Raw genomic sequence first — 17921 nt, 5'->3', positions numbered from 1 at the left:
CACTCATTCGTTCCCCGCCTCCCCTCCTCCATCCTAAGATTTAATTTTTATTAAAGGAAGCTGTCTTGAAGAGCTTGAAACTGGGAAAATTCTGGACAATTGAGGGAGATGCTTTCTAGAGTTGAGCAGAATTAACAAATAAGAATAAGAAATTGCCTCAATGCCTTCTCTACCAAACAGCCTACACCAAGCGTCTTTTCTCCACTATCCAAAAATCTCTTCCCAGATGTAGGGAAAAGGGGTAGGCTGAGTAAGGACCCAGATGTGAAGGAGGTTCCCACTGCCTGGGCGGCTCCTTGCCAGGAATGACGGCCGAGAAGCTGGTGCTGGGAGCGGGGCCTGCTTCCTTCCCACAACTTTCCCCTTCGAGTTTCTCCTCAGTGCTTTTCACAGGCAGGTGGTGACCAGTGTCACTGAGGATGAGACTGAAGAAAGAATGAGTGACTAATTGCTCAAGGTTTGCTGACCCCTTAGCAAACCAACAGGAGAGTCTCTGGCTTGGCATCCAAATGCCACCCCTACCACCTGAAGAGAAACCTGAACTCTGTTGTTTCCTAAGTCATTGCTCCGCAGGCTTCTGGACAGGCAGCAAGTCCAAGGTCATTTGGCTATCGACCTCATCCCTTAGCCTTGGCACTCTGGTGACCTTCAGCTCTTAAGAGCGAAGTGAGGCAGGATTACCCAACACGAGCCCGAGCCCGAGTCAGGAGGCCAGGCAAACGAGGAGCATCTGCGGGCAATCTGGGGGACCACTCAGGCTTTCCTAGTGCTCCCAGCAGGAATTTATGAGAACATTATGCACTTGCTTCCCAAATGGCTCTGGGCCTTTTCTCCTGTCTATTTCTAGTGCAGGCCACGGTCTGCATTTTATTTGGTTCCCTGTCAAGTAGAAATTCTCTGAATTCCCTTGCTGCTGGGCTGGTGACACATGCAATGCAGCTGACAGGGGACCTTGGCAGGTCTGGCTGAAGAGCTCCTGACCAGCTAAGCTGAGGCCAAGTGGACACTGCTTCGGGTCCTCACCACTGGATCAAGCAGTGTTTCTTACTTCTCTCATAGAGTGGTAACTGCTTCAGATCATCCCCGGCACCTCTTCTGGCACCAAGACTTAGCACTGCGCCCAACATATGATTAAAAGCAAGACAGCGTGATTCCCGTCAGCACCAGGAAGATCTGGGGCTGGGGGGCCTGATGTTTTCATCAGGCAGTTACCCTGGGACTCTGGGTGCAGGATGGACCGAGGAGCTCGAGGATGTGAGAGTCTCTTTTTGAGTAGGGTGACTTAAAAGTGACAGGATGGCAGTGAAGACAGAAGGCAATGTGAGAACATCTGAACTATGAGGCGGAGAAAGGCGGTGAGGGATGATTTAAACACAGATAGTAGGGAAAGCAAAGGGGCCTGGCAGGCCTTAGAGTTCCCCACTTAAAGCCAGAGTCAAGTGATGAAACAGTACCCCGGGGTCAGGCAGGTCAGACTTTCCTTTCTTGCTTTAGGAGCTCGAGAATAAAAAAGCCAGAATGCTAACATCTGTATAGGTTAGGGAAAGGAGAGACAAAAAAAAAAAAAAATCCTATCTTTTCATAAGTGATGGGGGAGGCATAGATTTTTTTTTAATTAAGAAAAATTTGGGGGAGGGAAGTTCACTACAATATAATCACCTTCCCAAAATACTACTTCTGCCTATGCATATTCTATATAAATACTTATGGCATACATAGGGCGAGCCAGAGTGATCACTTAATTTTGTATTCTGTTTTTTCACATATCATAGGCATTTCCCACTTGATCCAAAATCTTCATAATTAACTTTTATCAGCTGCAAAAGACTGTCATCCTGCTGCCGGACCCCACGTTTATGTAACCAGTCTCACGGGCGCACCCTGGTGGCCGGGGGAGAGCAGCACCAGTTCAGTCCGGGGCACTGGGAGTGTGGCAGGAGCGCCCACTCGTGCTCAGTAAGTGATCTGTCCTGCAGAAGCCTGCAGGGTCAGCTCTGGGAGTCAGGGCGCCCTTCTGAGCACGAACACAGTGCTCAGCAATGACCAGGCAAGCTGCCCCATTTCACACATCAGCCCCAGGCACCTCCTGGCTGGATGCGGGGCCTGGGCGCCCCAGCAACACCAGCCTTGTAAGGCTGAGAGGCCGCACAGCCCCGGAGCGTCAAAGCACACGGTTTGTGCTGGCCGGGCTTCCAACCCACGGGCCTGTCAGAGGCGTGCTGTAAAAATGATGAATGGCTGTCACACTTCCAAGGCTCTGGCTGATTTAGGGAGCCACTGGCGGGTGCATCACTCCCAGCATGTCAGCCAGTTAATTACTTCCAACTTTATCTTTCTTGTCAACACTTCTTGACAAATTGGCCATTATCTTTTTCTTCTACAACAATGAGCACTGCTCCTTTTCTGGTGATGCCTGGAGGTTTTTCTCCTCCATTCTGCATCTTCATATCCAGAGTGAAATGAAGATCTCTGGGAGGGACGATCAGGAAGCAGCAGCTGTCAGGGAAAGGAAGGCGGGAAGGAACAAAGCGGGGAGGGCTGACAGACTGAACCCAGAGCTGATTTTCAACTACCCTGACTCAAAGTAGAGTTGATATTTTGGGAAAAATCCTGATTTCCTAGCTTCGGCAGCGTCCAAGAACTCTGACTCAGTCTATTATACGGATGAAGTTGGGAAACAAAAATTAAGTGAGCTGGCATCCAGTGACTTGGCAGCTTTGAACTCTCTACAACTTATAATTGTGTGAGCAGATGTGAGCAGGCCTTCTATTCCAGTAAGGAGTTAGGCCACATTGTAGAAATACTGATGCCTGTCCTGGGATGAGGAGAAGGAAACAATATGCCTTCCTTCTCAGTAAGGAAAAGCTGACAGAAGAGGACCATGACACACTACAACTGAATTACTAAGATTCATGCCAATGAGATGTCCAAAAGAATTCTGAGAGACTAATGGTGCCAGCACTGATACCTTCATTGTCACTGGGACAGACTGTGTCAGAGATGGCCATGGGACACCTACTGTATTTCATCAGTTCTAAGATGCTCACTTTCTTCACACTTTAACATGTCTGAAATCAGATACAGCTTACGATTCAAAGTTTCACAGCACCACGACACAGTTTGATTGCCAGCAGTCCATCCCCTCACCATATTGGTACATAAAAATCAGAAGCAGCTTCGCTAACCCACCATCTGAGTGGTCCCATTAAATCTCCAGTCATCCACGATGAGCTAGACACAGTGCAAGAACAGAGGTGTACTACTGACCTACAGCAAGCTGCACCCTTCAGAATGGTCTTGGGCTGCAATGAAAGGCCCTGTGCCCTTTTGGTCAGCTTTGGGAGAAACCTCAGGACTCTTCCCATTGTACAGCTCCTCAGTGATGGCTAGCTTCCTGCACTAAAAAGCGGCTTTCCTTGGGGGCTGTACAGAGGCAAGCTGTTGTAAAGTGGACCTGCAAGAAGCCTTCAGAGTGGCCAGAAATAAATTTACACTCTACTGGTGACTGGTGAGAGACTTGCCTCTTGGGCATGGCTGGATGTAAAAGGGCGTTAAAGAAAAAGACAGGGCTAGAAAGAAAGACACAATCTGTGCTTGTACTCTGGCTGCACAGGGTTTTCCTCCACCCGCCCACTCTTTGCTGCTTAGAGCTTTTCTACAAGGGGTACAGGTTCCTAGAGGCACACTAGCACTTTTGAAGAGACCATGAGCCCAGAGGTTTGGAATGTGTTTTTACCAAGAAGTGAGGAGCTTTGAGCAAATCCTCACCCCTCTGGATGGAGTGTTTTTCCTTCCAGCAGAGATGCGGGAAAAGAACAAGACTGTACCTTTTCTGGAAGCCAGGAAGAACTGTAGAAGCTGGCTTTAGATTTCCAAGCAACGTAACAGTGATACCTTGGGAACACGTGTTTAGAACTAAGACACAGAGTGGGTTTGTTCGTCCTTCTAGCCCCTTGCCTGTGGATGTAAAGCCCAGTCACCCTCACCATTATTTGGTTGCTCAGGCACAAACTGGCTCGATTTCTTTAACATTCTCAAAGAATTACAGTCCCTTTCCTGCTAGTGCTGCCTAAGTCAGGGCAGCAAAAGCCCAGGCTGAAGGGAGGCCCCGCAGTCCAAGGACGACTGGGCGCAGACTTGCGATCTTGCCCTGTGCCCAGCAGGGTCTCATCTCTGGCTAAGAGAGATTTTCTGCGACTGCAATGTGAGGGCATTTGACTCCCCTTTGGAGACGGACAAGATTTGCTAGGTTCCTGGATTAATTATGGGGGAACACTGCTGCTCAGAGATACGATGTTACTTTCTTTGTTCTGTTTTCAACATCAGCTGCTGCATGTGGCCACTTGGGCTGTGATGAGGGTCCACTGACAGGCCAATGAGGGTTGAAGTCACTGGACACACCATTCACACAGGCCTCCAGAATAAACAGCAGGGGGACAGAACCCTACCCCAAATGCTCTGTGGCCCTCTTACTGATCTTCTTCATAAGTAAAGAGGGGTGAGATGTAAATCGATGGTTTTCAGGGATACAGAGTGATTATACAACAAGGATGCTACCTCAAGTCGTTAAAAATAAAGAAGTTTAGGAGGAGGATATAGCTCAAGTGGTAAAGTGCATGCCTAGCATGCACAAGGTCCTGGGTTCAATCCCCAGTACCTCCACTAGAAAGAAAGAAAGAAAGAAACCTAATTACCTCCCCCCTCAGAAAAAAACCCCAAAAATAATAAAATAAATTTAAAAAAAATAAAGAAGTTTGAACCAAATGATCTCAACTCTTCCAGTTCCCACTTTCTTTGACTCTATAACGAAGGTCTACGGAGGAAAATGCCGAAGCAGGAGACAAGGCAGTGCCCTACAACGGAGAACTTCCCGAGATAAAACACTGGCAACGACCACAGGGAGAGACCCTACGTCTTCATGACACATGCTTATTTAGGGGCAGAGAACCTTCTGTTGGGAATTCATTCTTTCATTTGACAAGTTCCAGTGCAGTACCTCTTTTGTCTCAGGCTTTGTGCTGAACGCTAGATGCCAGAACTGCTATAGTGGAAGAGACAGGCAAGGTCTTTGCTTTCGCAGAGCTTACAGGTCAGCGAAGTAGACACACAAAAAACAGATGGAAATAAGCGCTGTGGAGGTCAACACCACAAAGAGAACAGAGCACGGAGATGGAGAATAGCACACGGGACTTATTTTAGATTCGAGTGGGCAGGGAAGGTTTTTCTGATGAATGACAATGGCATACCAAAATACGACTACTGAGTATTTGCTGGATACGGACTAAGTGTCAGACACAATTCAAAGTGTTTTATGCACATTACCTAGTTTTAAGAAAACTTCTTGGTTGAAGTGTAACATATATATACACACACAGGGAAGTATACACCTAAGTGTTCAGCTTGATAAATTATCACAAAGTGAAGATACCCTTGCAACTACCACCCAGACCAAGAAACAGAGCATGACACACTGCAAGCATCCCAGCAGTGCCCAAGTCTCTAAAATAAGTCATGGCCTCCTTCCTCATCCCCGGAGGTACCAACCATCTGACTTCTGACACAACTGACTAGTCTCACCAGGGTTTAAGCTCGACAGAACCACGCAGCATTATGTTTGTGTGAGACACTCCATGTTACGGCACGCCACGGTAGTTTTTCTTTTTATTGCTGAATAGTATGTCACTGTGTGAACATACCACACTTTATCTGTCTTGCTGTCAATGGGGGTTTAGGTTGTTTTCAGTTTGGGGCTACGGTAAGTAGTGTCACCACAAACATCCCTGTATGTGTCTCTGGTGCACGTGAGCTTGCGTTTCTGTTGGGAGCAAACCTAGATGCAGAATTGCTGGGTTACAGGGCACATTCAGCTTCAGGAGATACTGACAAACTGCCCTCCAAGGTGGTATTTTTTGTTTGTTTGTTTGTTTTTTACCAATTTACATCTTTATCAGAAGGGCAGGAAAATCCCAGTTGCTCCACATGTTTTTTTAATTTTTAATTTTTTTGCTCCACATCTTTGTCAACACTTGGTATTTTCAGTGTTTTCCCTTTCAGTCCTCCATTTTAGTCGGTGTGTAAGGTGCATCTTACAGTTTAAATCTGAGTTTCCATAAATGACTATTGAGCTTGAGAAGTTATTCATGTATTGATTGGCCTTTTGGTTACAGTCTTTTGTGAAATAAGTGCCTGTTCACATCTCTTGCCAGTCTTTTAATCAGCTATTTCTTCTGTTTGTTTGATAAGAGTTCTATATATACCCTGATACAGTATACACAGAGCTATGTATTGGAGATGTCTTCTTGCCTTCTCACTCTCTTCATGGTATTTTCCAACGAAAAGAAATGACTCCTTTTATTGCATTTGGTAGTGTTTTCCTTTATGGTCAGCAGTTTTTGAATCTTGTTTAAGAAATCTTTGCTTATCCCAAGATGCTGGAGATAATCTCCTATGTATCTTCTAGAAGCCTTATTGTTTTCAGATTTAGAATTTAAATCTCCTGGACTTGAGGTTTTGTGTGTGGTATGAGGTAAGGGTCAAGAGCTTTACCTGCCATAAGGCTACCTAGCTGACCCCGCAGAACTTACTGTAACAACTGTCTTTTCCTCATTGTTCTGTGGTGCTACCTTGTCATGATCAAGTGTCCATGAACGCGTGGGTCTGTCTCTGGACACTGCGTCCTGCTCCATTTGCTGTCCTTGTGCTAATACTGCATGGCCTTACTTACTTACTTTAGCTTTGGGATAAATCTTGATTTCTAGTAGGGTAGTTTCTCCAAATTTGTTTTTCTTATTCAAAAATGCCTTAGCTATTTTCAATCTTTTGCTATACTTAATTTAACCCTCACAAAAATCCTATTAAGTGAAGTAGTATGATTTTTATCCCCATTTCACAGATTGGTAATCTCAGAAAAGTTAATTAATTTGCTCAGGGTGATACAAATATCAAGTGATGGGAAGTGCCTGGATCCCAGATTTCTCTGATTCTAGACCTAAGTAAAGTCCTTCATATACTGCCTCCTTAATCTCAAACCAGGTGACCCCTTCAGAGTATTTAATATGAATGCAGTACAATTTTAAGAAATTCTAATGTTCTAAGCCACCCACTTCCAGTTAAAAATCTTGTTTGGCAATATGAAGAGCCACTTTCCTGGTAAGACTCAAGAAAATAAAGCAAGAGGTAAAAGCTTCTTGGATTCCTTCCCCCCAGGCTCTGTCTCTTGAGTAATCCAGATTCATAAGGTCCCTTAGGCCCAGCTCCCCGCCACTCCTCTGCTTTAGTTCCTGCCGCCCCTCCACTTCCTTCTTGACTCCTGTGCTCACTTGCTACTTATGTTTTATAAGCCCAGGTTTTTCATACACCTGCACCTTTGCTCAGAATGCCCTCTTCCACTTTGGCTACTTCCTCATTAAAACAAAACAAAACAAACAAACAAAAAACCTGGCTATCACTTGGGAGGCCTTCTAGAACCTTAGCTGGGTTGGGCACTGCTCCTCTGCAGTGTCCCCCACCCCAACCTGTCACACCGCCCTGAGGTCAGCTGTCTGCCTCGCCACTAGACTGCAGGCACCGGAGGCGGGGCTGGCATTGCCACTGCTCTGCAACTTGCATGGTGGCTAGCAGAGCAGACGTTGCTACAGGTTCCTAAGAGGGATCAGGGACAGAGTGTTTTGCCAGGTGCTATAATTAAACCATAGACTCTGAAAGGAGGTGTCTAATAAGCCCAGGACGCACTCTTTGGCAGAAGTGGTGAAGTAGAAGGCTTGTGGAAGAGGTGGAAATGCCTGCTGTGATGGACTTGGGCTTGCAGCAGATAGAAATAGGACTGAGCAGTAGAAGGGTCAGGGAGTAAATGTCCATATATAGGAAGGCCAGCCGTGACACATTAGAAGACTTCAGAAGAAGTAAAATATGACCACGAAGCACACAATTAAACTAATAACAAGGCAGGTTCTGAGATGTATTCATTCCACAAACTGAGAGCCTGTCACTGAGGGCAGCTGTCTCTCCCTCACCAGTCCTGAAAGCATGAAGTAAGGGTAGGCAGGGGCAGGAATACACTGGAAAATGAGGAATCTCTCCAATAGGGACATTTTCAAGAAAATGAGACATGACGCCCCCACTGGGGTAGCAGGGACCACCGCTAGGCCCTTCTCTGCTCTGGAGCCCCCAGGCTGCTTGGATGCCTCCAATCCTTGGTGCCAGCCCACAGCAGAGCAGCCCAGACTGTGAAGCAAAAGCTCACTGGCTTTTCTCATTAAGAACATACGCTGTCTTTTCAGAAGCGTCTTTCCCAGGAGCACCAAGCTGACCCTCTTTCACCACCAGCAAAATGGAGAAAAGGAAAAACTGTAAGGTGTCCAACCTAGGTTTTCCATATTTTCTCAATTAACTCCCATTGTTATGGGCACTTTGTTCACTGAAGGGCAGACGAGGGATTAGAAGGCTCTCAGAGAAGGGAACACTGCTCTAGGCCTCCACATTCGTCCTGGTTTTCTCTACTGGCTTAGCTGTACTCAAAACAAGGGCTTATTTTTCCAACTTTTAGAAATTCAGAATCTAGGACATACCTCGGGTTGTGGATATTTTGGAGGGTAGATAATCTGGCATGAGCTGTACTCTTAATTAGCTATTTTTCTCAAGATTGGGGAGCGGGTATTGAGATTTGGACAGCTGAGGCAATCTGAGAAAATCTTCAAATGAAAAAAGTTTCTGTCTCCAACTTAAGCCTTATGTTAGATATAAGTTTCCAGAAAACAAATGCTAGAGAGTAGGCACTCGTGCTAAAAGCTAGATGCATCTGGTCCAAACTTAGGAACCCCTTCCTACCTTTCCTGGAAAGGACTGCTACACAGGTTGCAAATATGAATGACTGATTCATTTTCTGCCCAGTTATGAAATCCTATTCATAACGTTTTTCTGTTTGGGCAGGGAAAGTGGCTCCTGGGGAGAACAAACAGAAAGCCAGCTGGGAGTCCACAGAGCGCCATGTTTCATGATGTCCTCTACCATGCTGCTCCGTGGAGCTCCAAGGCAGCACGGTTCATGTGTCACACTGTATGTGACTGTGTCACATGGCACTTCTGTGGCACACGTTTAAGCTCAGTGTCATCTGATGGCTAGGAGATCATCTTGAAGATCCATGTGGAATTTAAAGGCCCTGCTAAATGCCCCCTGTAGAATGTGGCCAATCGGGGCGAGGTTCACGTGAGTGACGTGAACCCTGCGAGCTCAGACTGCAGTGCCCAGCTGGACTCGACAGTTGCAAAGAGAGAGCGGGGACTGACTGATAGTGCCTGTCCTAAACAGACTCTGGAGCAGAATGACAAGTTGGTACAGGTTGCCAGCAACATCCTCACTCCTAAGGAGGCAAAGAAGATGAGGAGGTGAGAGAACAAACCTTGATTTACCTGATCTACTGCTGCTTTTTGATTTACAGGAAAAGACAGTGTTTGGTGACTCCAGCTGCCTGAGCAGAAATGACTTTGAGAAGCAGAAGCTCGGGCTGGAAAAGGGCCAGGGGTTGCGGCGAGAAGGAGGGCTGCCAGGCATCAGGCTTGTGTGAGGAGGACCTACAGAGAACAGCAACGTTCCTGAGCTGCCTCAGAGACTCCACAACAGGGGAACGGCAAGGGTATGTTCCAAAGACAGTTACTGTGTAAGGACACAGGCCCTGTGCTTACATTCTTAGTGAAAAGCTCATTTTAAGGATTTAAGGTTTGCTGAAAACCAAGTTTTTTCCCACATTTCTTTTCAAAGGAATAATGTCCTTTAAATGCAGTACATGAAAAATCACAACATGCCTATTTTCAGGGATACATATCATGTATAGAGAATAATTTTAGTTTTTTAGTTTTCTGCTTGTTTGTTTTGGGGAAAGGGAGGTACTCAGGTTTATTTACTTATTTATTTTTTTAATGGAGGTACTGGGGACTGAACCCAGGACCTCGTGTATGCTAAGCAGGAACTCTACCACTTGAGCTATACTCTCCCCCTAGAGAATAATTTTAAATTTACAAACCGTATTCCATTGAGAAAAGGAAATGAGACTCTAGATAAGGCTTATCAGGCAACGGGGATTCTTTCCTCTATGTTTTACCATACTTCCCAAGTTTAGAACCATGGGCCACGGCTGGGCCTGTTCTTTGTTCTGCCTGAGGACCGATGGCCGTGTGGGCACTCATCCCAGGACCAAGACCTGCATTTTCCCCCTGCTGCCATCACTGACACCCCCTTGCCAAATGTCAAGTGTGAGAGGCTAGTACTGGCTTACTCTTTACCGAAGGAGAAAGTATGTAAAAAGAAAAACAACTGGGCAAATCCTGTGGGTACAAACTACGAAGTCTTTTTTTGCTTCCTATGAGATTTACTCTATCCTTTCAATTCTAAAGCTTTGCTAAGTTGGAAATTTTCAAATATAAGACGGCGTTAGATCCAGGCTGAAAGAGGGTTTTGTAAAACACTGAATGATGATCAGAGAAAGGAATAACCAGCCTTGTTAAAAGCATACGCAGAAGGATGCCAAAACATACTAGCTCCTCGCATAAACAGCATGGATTGCATTAACAGGTCTCCCTGGGTGAGTGGCGACTCTTATTCCCAACTCTCTTCGCCTACCTTATGCTCACCCCATGGTTATATAACCTTCAGAATGGAATGTGGAAATTCTTCTGGCCCTGCCCTGCTTGCTGATAGAGCTGAGCCAGTGGCTGGCAGGGGCACAATCTAATAGGCGAAACTGGAAACACAAATTCAGTCCTCTTGTCTCAGCCCAGAGACTGTGCAGGCAAGGAAAGAAAGACTCACCCCTGTCTCTCTCCTCCCCTTCTCTGGCCTAAGTTTACGCTGACTTCACCCAACAGGCACCTGACCCTCCCAGATGAGCTGGGAGGGGCTAAGGCACCATGCACGACCATGGTGGGGGTGGAGGTGCAGGCAGCAAACAATATTTAAGATGCTGAGTTTGCAGAGCATTCAGACTTGGGAAGGAAAGACATAGGATGCCCAATTAAGCTGCACTTTCAGAAACTCAAGTTTTGAGAAAGGCTAAGAGAGAGCAAGGAGAGAGATAAAACAAAGTGGGAAGTCCATCAAGAGTGAAAGTGATAGGTTAGAATCTGCGGCAGCTTTGCAAGCCTCAGCCGGACATATCCAGATTCCCCCAAAGGAAGATCCTTCCTCACCCAGGGCCACGAAAGATGCTGAAAAAGTCTCTCTCAGCCGTGGCCTGGCTCTGCATTTTCATCGTGGCCTTTGTCAGCCACCCAGTGTGGCCACAGAAGCCCGCTAAGCGCAAGACACCTGCAGAGCTCACAGTGGCCTCCTGCTGTGAAGAGGTGAAGGAGCTCAAGGCCCAAATTGCCAACCTAAGCAGTCTGCTGAGCGACCTGGGCAAGAAGCAGGAGAGGGACTGGGTCAGCGTGGTCATGCAGGTGATGGAGCTGGAGAGCACTTCCAAGCGCATGGAGTCGCGGCTCACAGATGCCGAGAGCAAGTTCTCTGAGATGAACAACCAGATCGACATCATGCAGCTGCAGGCAGCGCAGACTGTCACCCAGACCTCGGCAGGTAAGGAGGACGTGTCCTCACACTGCTCACCATCCTCCCCCTCCAACAGCCGGGAGTCTCCTGCCTGCAGTGGTGCTTCTAGGTTACGTGGTCGTCAGAACAATCACTGGCAGTTCTTGTAGGGTTTACTTTCTCGGGTACATGCCACCAGCTCTATTTTCTCTTTAGCAAAAGCTTACAAAGTATTTCTGTTGATTTCTAATGTTCTGTAAATTTACCCAGGTCTCTTTCATTCCTACAATGTTTCATCGTATTGAAGGTATGAATTACCATCTTGGAGCACAGAGAGATCATGTGGTTTGCTCAAAGTCACACAGTAAGTCTTAGAAAGAGGGTTCAAGTCTTCCTGATTAGTTCACTTCCTTATCCAGAGCCGACAGGCTGTAGCTTCAGTACTAAGGAAACAGGAATGAACACCAACATTGTAACATCTCTAGAAGCAAAGTTTTCCCCACAAACAGTTCTCTTGGGTCCCTGTGATTTAATGGAATGGGCATTAATGGAATTCTGTGTCCTCTCTCTAAATCTAACTCTTCTCACTGGCTCAAAATTAAGTGCCCAGACACTGCCCAGGGCCATCTGAAGAATTCCTTCATGTTCAGAAAAGGACTGGCTCCTCAAGGTTCCCCAATTCTGATATTTCTATTTTTCCCCATGATCTCAGATAAAACTCTCCCCTATAATTCAGGAAATAAGAAAATATAATGCTGGAATTTGGATTTTTAGTAGACCAAAAATAAGATACATTTAATGTTTTCTTTTACAAAACAACTTCCAGTTTCTAATTGGCCTGGCTTGAACAGACCAAGGTGAATTTATTGCTCAGAGGGAAATCTGGCTTTCTGAAATTATCAGGAAATTATTAGTTGAAAGGAGCATACCCCATAGATGTGTCAGTTACTGCTGATATAAAAACTTAAAGAAACCTCCAACTTTTTGGTCATATTATAAACCAAGCCAAGAACAAAGAACAGAGTAAATCACTGGTCATCCTCAGTTTAAATGAAGAAAAAGTTTAAATATAAAAAATGAACCTTAAAAATGTTGTTACCTAAACCAACATGTGTGTAAATTACTCTCTAAGCATGTACTGCCTGACCCTCAGTTTGGGACTAGAAAGGTATTCTCAGGCCATTTGCCAGACAACTAAGTCTGGATTTGGTCTGAGAGATGAAACCAGACATGCAGAGGACCAGGCCAGACAGAGGAATGTGACCTGTGCCACCTCTGCTCCTGCAAACAGGAGATGTTCTCATCTCCCAGTAGGCAGGTTTGCGGAGTCAAATGCAGCTCTCCGGCTCGGCCTCTGACTCTTCATGCCAAGGTCATCATTCCCTATTTCCTTCTCTATTACTAGATGTTGGGTCACATTTATACTCTGGAAGTAGCCAGCCCCTTGGAGAAAGCAGGAAGTTGATACTTTCCTCAGTCACAGGAAGTGAAGAACTCTGAGGGCCAAGACAAGGGTCTCATTTTGCCCTCCCCAACGTGCTCTGCCTCGAACAATTCCCATAGTGGAAGTGTACCATCTGCCAACGGTGTGCCCTTCTCGACCAGAGCAGTAGTCACCAAGAAAAGAATCCCAAGACACAGAGGGCAGGAGGCATTTCCTGGAAATGTGAGAGTTCCTGCCCTCAGAATCCTATCAGGAAAGGCTGCCCCCTTCCCCACCAGGAACGCTCTGATATTTAGAATAGGGAGACAAAATCTGCCATGAAGCACCAGCCCCCAGGGCAGCTGAGGAAACACTAAAATCAACCCCAGAGTGAAAGCCAGCCTGCCCAAAGCTCTCATTTCCCTGTTTTAATAACAGTGCCAGGGGAAGGCCTCCATGGGTTACTCAGGGTGTTTGCCTTTTCATTTGTCTGGCAGTATTAGATTAAGGGGGAAAAGAGAAAATTAGAGATCTCGGTTAATTAGGGTCCTAGTAGACAACAGCCATTACCTCTGAAAAACAAACCAACCAACTGAGAAATGACAATAAAACCAGCCCTATGAGAACCCATGACTTATCTGGGAACAGAAGCTGGCTGTCCCAGAAGTTGAATCCATTAAACAGGAGCATCTGTTAGTGGCCCTCACACACTGTAACGTTTCCAGAATTCATGTCCTAGAACTACAGCAGGATAATTTATTTCAGAGCAAACCTGAAACCACCTGTTTGACTGTACCATTGTGCTAACCAGGTGAAGGGCTTCCCTACCTCTCAGCCGCACCACCAGTGAAGCCAAAACATACCCCTTCTTGGTCTCCTGATGCCCACCTCTCCCAAATCCAGACACTGCCTGGTAATGAACACTCACGTAAATTTCACGGTAGAAATGAAGCCTCCGTCTTTAAACTTTCAGCTTAGGTGTAGCAGGGATGCTGGCCAGCTGTGGAGCCCCTGGGTTTGGGCGCTCACCCCCATGGTTTGCTCCTTTTGCAGATGCCATCTATGACTGCTCATCCCTGTACCAGAAGAACTACCGCATCTCTGGAGTGTATAAGCTTCCTCCCGATGACTTCCTGGGCAGCCCTGAGCTGGAGGTGAGGTCCTCGCAGCCCCTTGCCCATGTTTTGTCATCTGTCTTCCACACCCCCAAAGGCGGGGTACAACAGGGCTAGTCACAGGCTAAAGAGGGAAACTCAAGACAGAGAAGCACACACACCAAATACCAGAGAGCTGGTAAACAGACACTCAATTTACGGGGGAAAAAAAATCTAGGCATCTGTTTTGCCCCTTCAAATCATTTTCAACCAAACACCAAACCTTCCAGCACAGTTAGATATGCGATCACCACCTCCTAACTCGCTGAAATCCCTTGCCATGTCCTACAGCAGTTACTCTTTATGGGAGGAGAAAAGAGGGAACATGGAAGGAGCGGATCAGAAGTACCTGAATTATTTCCCTTCAAACTCGATGTGCACTCGCTCTCATCCTCAGTTTGGATCTTCCTCAGGACACCCCCAGCCTGCCCGCAAGCCAGCGTGACCGCAGAGTGTGTACGTCCACTGGCTCCGTAGGCACAGAAGGAAGGTGGGCAGGCGCCCTCCCGCTTGTGCTGCCAGCCTCGGCAGGTCCTGACCAGAGCATCCTCTCTGCTCCAGGTGTTCTGTGACATGGAGACTTCAGGTGGCGGCTGGACCACCATTCAGAGACGAAAGAGTGGCCTTGTCTCCTTCTACCGGGACTGGAAGCAGTATAAGCAGGGCTTTGGCAGCATCCGTGGGGACTTCTGGTTGGGGAATGAACACATTCACCGGCTTTCCAGGCGGCCAACCCGGCTACGTGTGGAGATGGAGGTGAGCACGAGGCCTGGGTCCCCATGACAGGACCAGGGCCGCCACGCACAATAGTGCACAATTCTGGGGGTGTCACTCCTACTCTTATTTACCAGAGGCTGGTATATTTATTGTGATGGTTCTCCTGCAGGTTGTAGTTACAGCTGAAGAAAACGAGGTTTTTTCCTATTTTTCACAAAAGTGAGGCATAGGTACACAAGAAGAGGCCAGACTCAGACCAGAGCAGAGGAATCTAACAGTCAGCTGGGCTGAGACACCGTGGTCCCTGCCCTGGCCTGGGGGATGAGGCTGTCTATGAACAAACCTTACTGATCCTGGTTGGTGACCCTCATCGAAGGCCCTGAAGCATCACTATATCCTCAAGTTCCTCCTAGGACATCTCAGGGTGGGATACAGCAAAACACACACCTACACCTTATAGACAGGGATGTGAAGGGGAAGAGAACGAGAGACTAATCAGGCCATACGGTGACTCAGGAAAGAAGTCTGATCTAGGACCCTTGTTTTCTGATTCCCAGGTTAGTGTGTTAAACTAGAGGTAAACAAGTAATAAAGTCTTACTAGATTCCCAGCAGTTAAAAAATAAATGGCTGCAGCTGGAGAGAGAGACGTGCTGCAGGATAGCATGAAACAAGGCCCTGCTGCAGTTTTTCTAAGGCTCTGCCTCCCCTGACAGGACTGGGAGGGCAACAAGCGCTACGCCGAGTACAGCCACTTCGTTTTGGGCAACGAGCTGAACAGTTACCGCCTCTTCCTGGGGAACTACAGTGGCAATGTGGGGAATGACGCCCTCATCTATCATAACAACACAGCCTTCAGCACCAAGGACAAGGACAATGACAACTGCTTAGACAAGTGTGCCCAGCTCCGGAAAGGTGAGATCTGGGGTTGGGAGCAGGGGGTTCGGGTGCAGGACCACAGCCCCACTTGAGGAGAAAGTGTGAATTTATAATTGCACAGCTGGTATTATGGCTCTGGTACTCCTTTTTGATACTGGCTCTACTGGCTTAGGTACTGCTCAAAAAACAGCACAAATCCCTGCTGCCTAGTCTCTCTGTTCCCGAGGCCATGCTAGCACTGATCTGTTTCTTGTGCTAGGTGGGTACTGGTACAACTGCTGCACAGACTCCAACCTCAATGGCGTTTACTACCGCCTCGGACAGCACAACAAGCACCTGGATGGCATCACCTGGTATGGCTGGCATGGGGCCAGCTACTCCCTCAAAAGGGTGGAGATGAAAATCCGTCCAGAAGACTTCCAGCCGTAAAAAGAAGCCTGCTGCGGAGCAGGGCTGGAGGAATGGAGACAAACGGAGGCTGGGAAAGGGCAGGGAAGGAGAGGAAGGGGGTCGAGAAAGGGGAGGGACGGAAAATGGCCTATCATCTCCAACGGAGAGCAAGTCTCTCAGGAGGACAAAAAAATGATGCGCGAAGGATGTTACAGGAAGTGGGAGGAAGTATTTAAACACAGTGGGTCCAGATACATCCTCTCAGGGGCTGGCTGAGTGGGCTTTCTGCCTGTGATCCCTGCACTGCAGCAGCCTCTCTTTCCCACAGGCTTTTTCTGTGAAAGAAAAATACTTGTGAGATCACTTTACCCATTTTCTCTAGGGCCTAGGTTATTTGAGGGCAGAAAAACATCCCTTTGCTAAAAAGAACCATATTATTTCGATTCCCTTGGGTATGAGAGAAAGGAGTGGAAGAGGGTGGTAGAGAAAGGGAGATTGTATTTTTAAAGCCAATGAAATTGCCTTCAGTCTATACTTTTTTTAAAGACAAAAACTGTTCTGCTGGAGGTAAACAGACCCAGGTTGGAAGTGATTGGAGGAAACTCTCGGGCACTAGGCCTTGCAATTGGGCTCTGAGCACCCCCCCCCACTCCTCGGCCTCAATAGGGTGCAGCGCTGAGCGGCAGGAAGTGGGTCTAGTAGAGGCAGCAGCTCCAACGGACGGTGAAGATAACTCCCTTGTGGACGCTTGCACAAAACTGCCTTAAAATATTTAGTCAATACAGATATATCTATTTTTATTTACTTTGTAAGAAAAGGGCTCAAAGAGCTTCCTCTTTAATCTTGGCTACAAAAAATGGCTGAAACAGGAAGGTAAATGGCACTATGGTTAATAATTCATGCTGTACATAAGCATCCTGCTTCGTGAAAATAAAATATTGTAGTTTGTTTTAAATGTGCAAAGTTTCTTTTTCCTTCTACAACAAACTTTTAAAACTTGTTCCTTTAAAAATGTTCCTATTACCACTCTTTTTCCTTCTACAACAAACTTTTAAAACTTGTTCCTTTAAAAATGTTCCTATTACCACTTCACATCCCTGTCTATAAGTGAGTGGTGAAAAGCTTTAAGTGAAAAATCAGAGAGTAAGCAGTGACAAAGAGACTCTAAGTGTTTTAGCAGTCTTCAGGGAAGCCAAGAGAGGGACAGGAAGTCAAAAACGAGAAAGTGAGGGACAAAAAGGGCCACGGCAGCCACTGGCAGAGGTCAGATCCTGGACTATCCACCCAGCCCCCACAGTGGCCAGTGCCACCACTTGGCTTCAAAATACTTTGCAAACCAACACTCCTACTCTCCACTTGAGCAAACTAACATATACACAGGGGGGAAATGTCTTGAGTCGTAACCGATGTCAAATAATTCTGACTTTTAGGGAGGTCACTTTTCCTTGCCGAAAAGCGCCACTCCCTTGAACCAGTCAGTGCAGGGTAAGCACAGTTCTCTAACTCACTGTTTTCTCTTGTACCTAGAGTTCCTTGATTGTTTGGAACCTACTTAACCTTAAATCAAGGTCCTTAAATCAAGGATTTTCAAAGAAATAAAGTGAGTAGAGAAGAAGCAGACTGGAGAAGGGCTTCCCGTGGGACAGGCCGTCAGACAGAAACATCCTAAGGCAGCAAGGGACCTAAGTGCTCAGCGGTGGGCACAGGACTGCTCAGAGAGGGGAGAAAAAGATGGGGGGTTAGGAAGAGATGAGGGGAGGGAAGAGCACGAGATGCCTACGGCAGAAGTCGCTCCTCATTCTCTCTCCTCAGCTACATGCCCCACAACTGAAAACTGTGGCT

At 46.9% G+C, this 17921-nt stretch overlaps 2 protein-coding genes across 3 annotated transcripts in view; one reads left to right on the top strand and one right to left on the bottom strand.

Moving 5' to 3' along the window:
• The window catches only part of MTOR (mechanistic target of rapamycin kinase), a 116198-nt gene that overhangs the window by 46828 nt on the left and 51449 nt on the right, over positions 1 to 17921 (bottom strand). The window lies entirely within an intron of this gene.
• Positions 10771 to 17031, top strand: ANGPTL7 (angiopoietin like 7). The gene is made up of 5 exons (XM_015238744.3): positions 10771 to 11565; positions 13994 to 14094; positions 14656 to 14850; positions 15527 to 15725; positions 15949 to 17031. The coding sequence occupies exons 1-5, from the start codon at positions 11196 to 11198 to the stop codon at positions 16116 to 16118; spliced, it is 1035 nt and encodes a 344-aa protein (XP_015094230.1). The 5' UTR covers positions 10771 to 11195; the 3' UTR covers positions 16119 to 17031.

This window comes from Vicugna pacos, chromosome 13, assembly GCF_048564905.1.
Source record: "Vicugna pacos chromosome 13, VicPac4, whole genome shotgun sequence".
Lineage (NCBI taxonomy): Eukaryota > Metazoa > Chordata > Mammalia > Artiodactyla > Camelidae > Vicugna > Vicugna pacos.
Note: the sequence above shows the minus strand (reverse complement) of the source record. Positions and strands in the feature narration are given on the sequence as shown.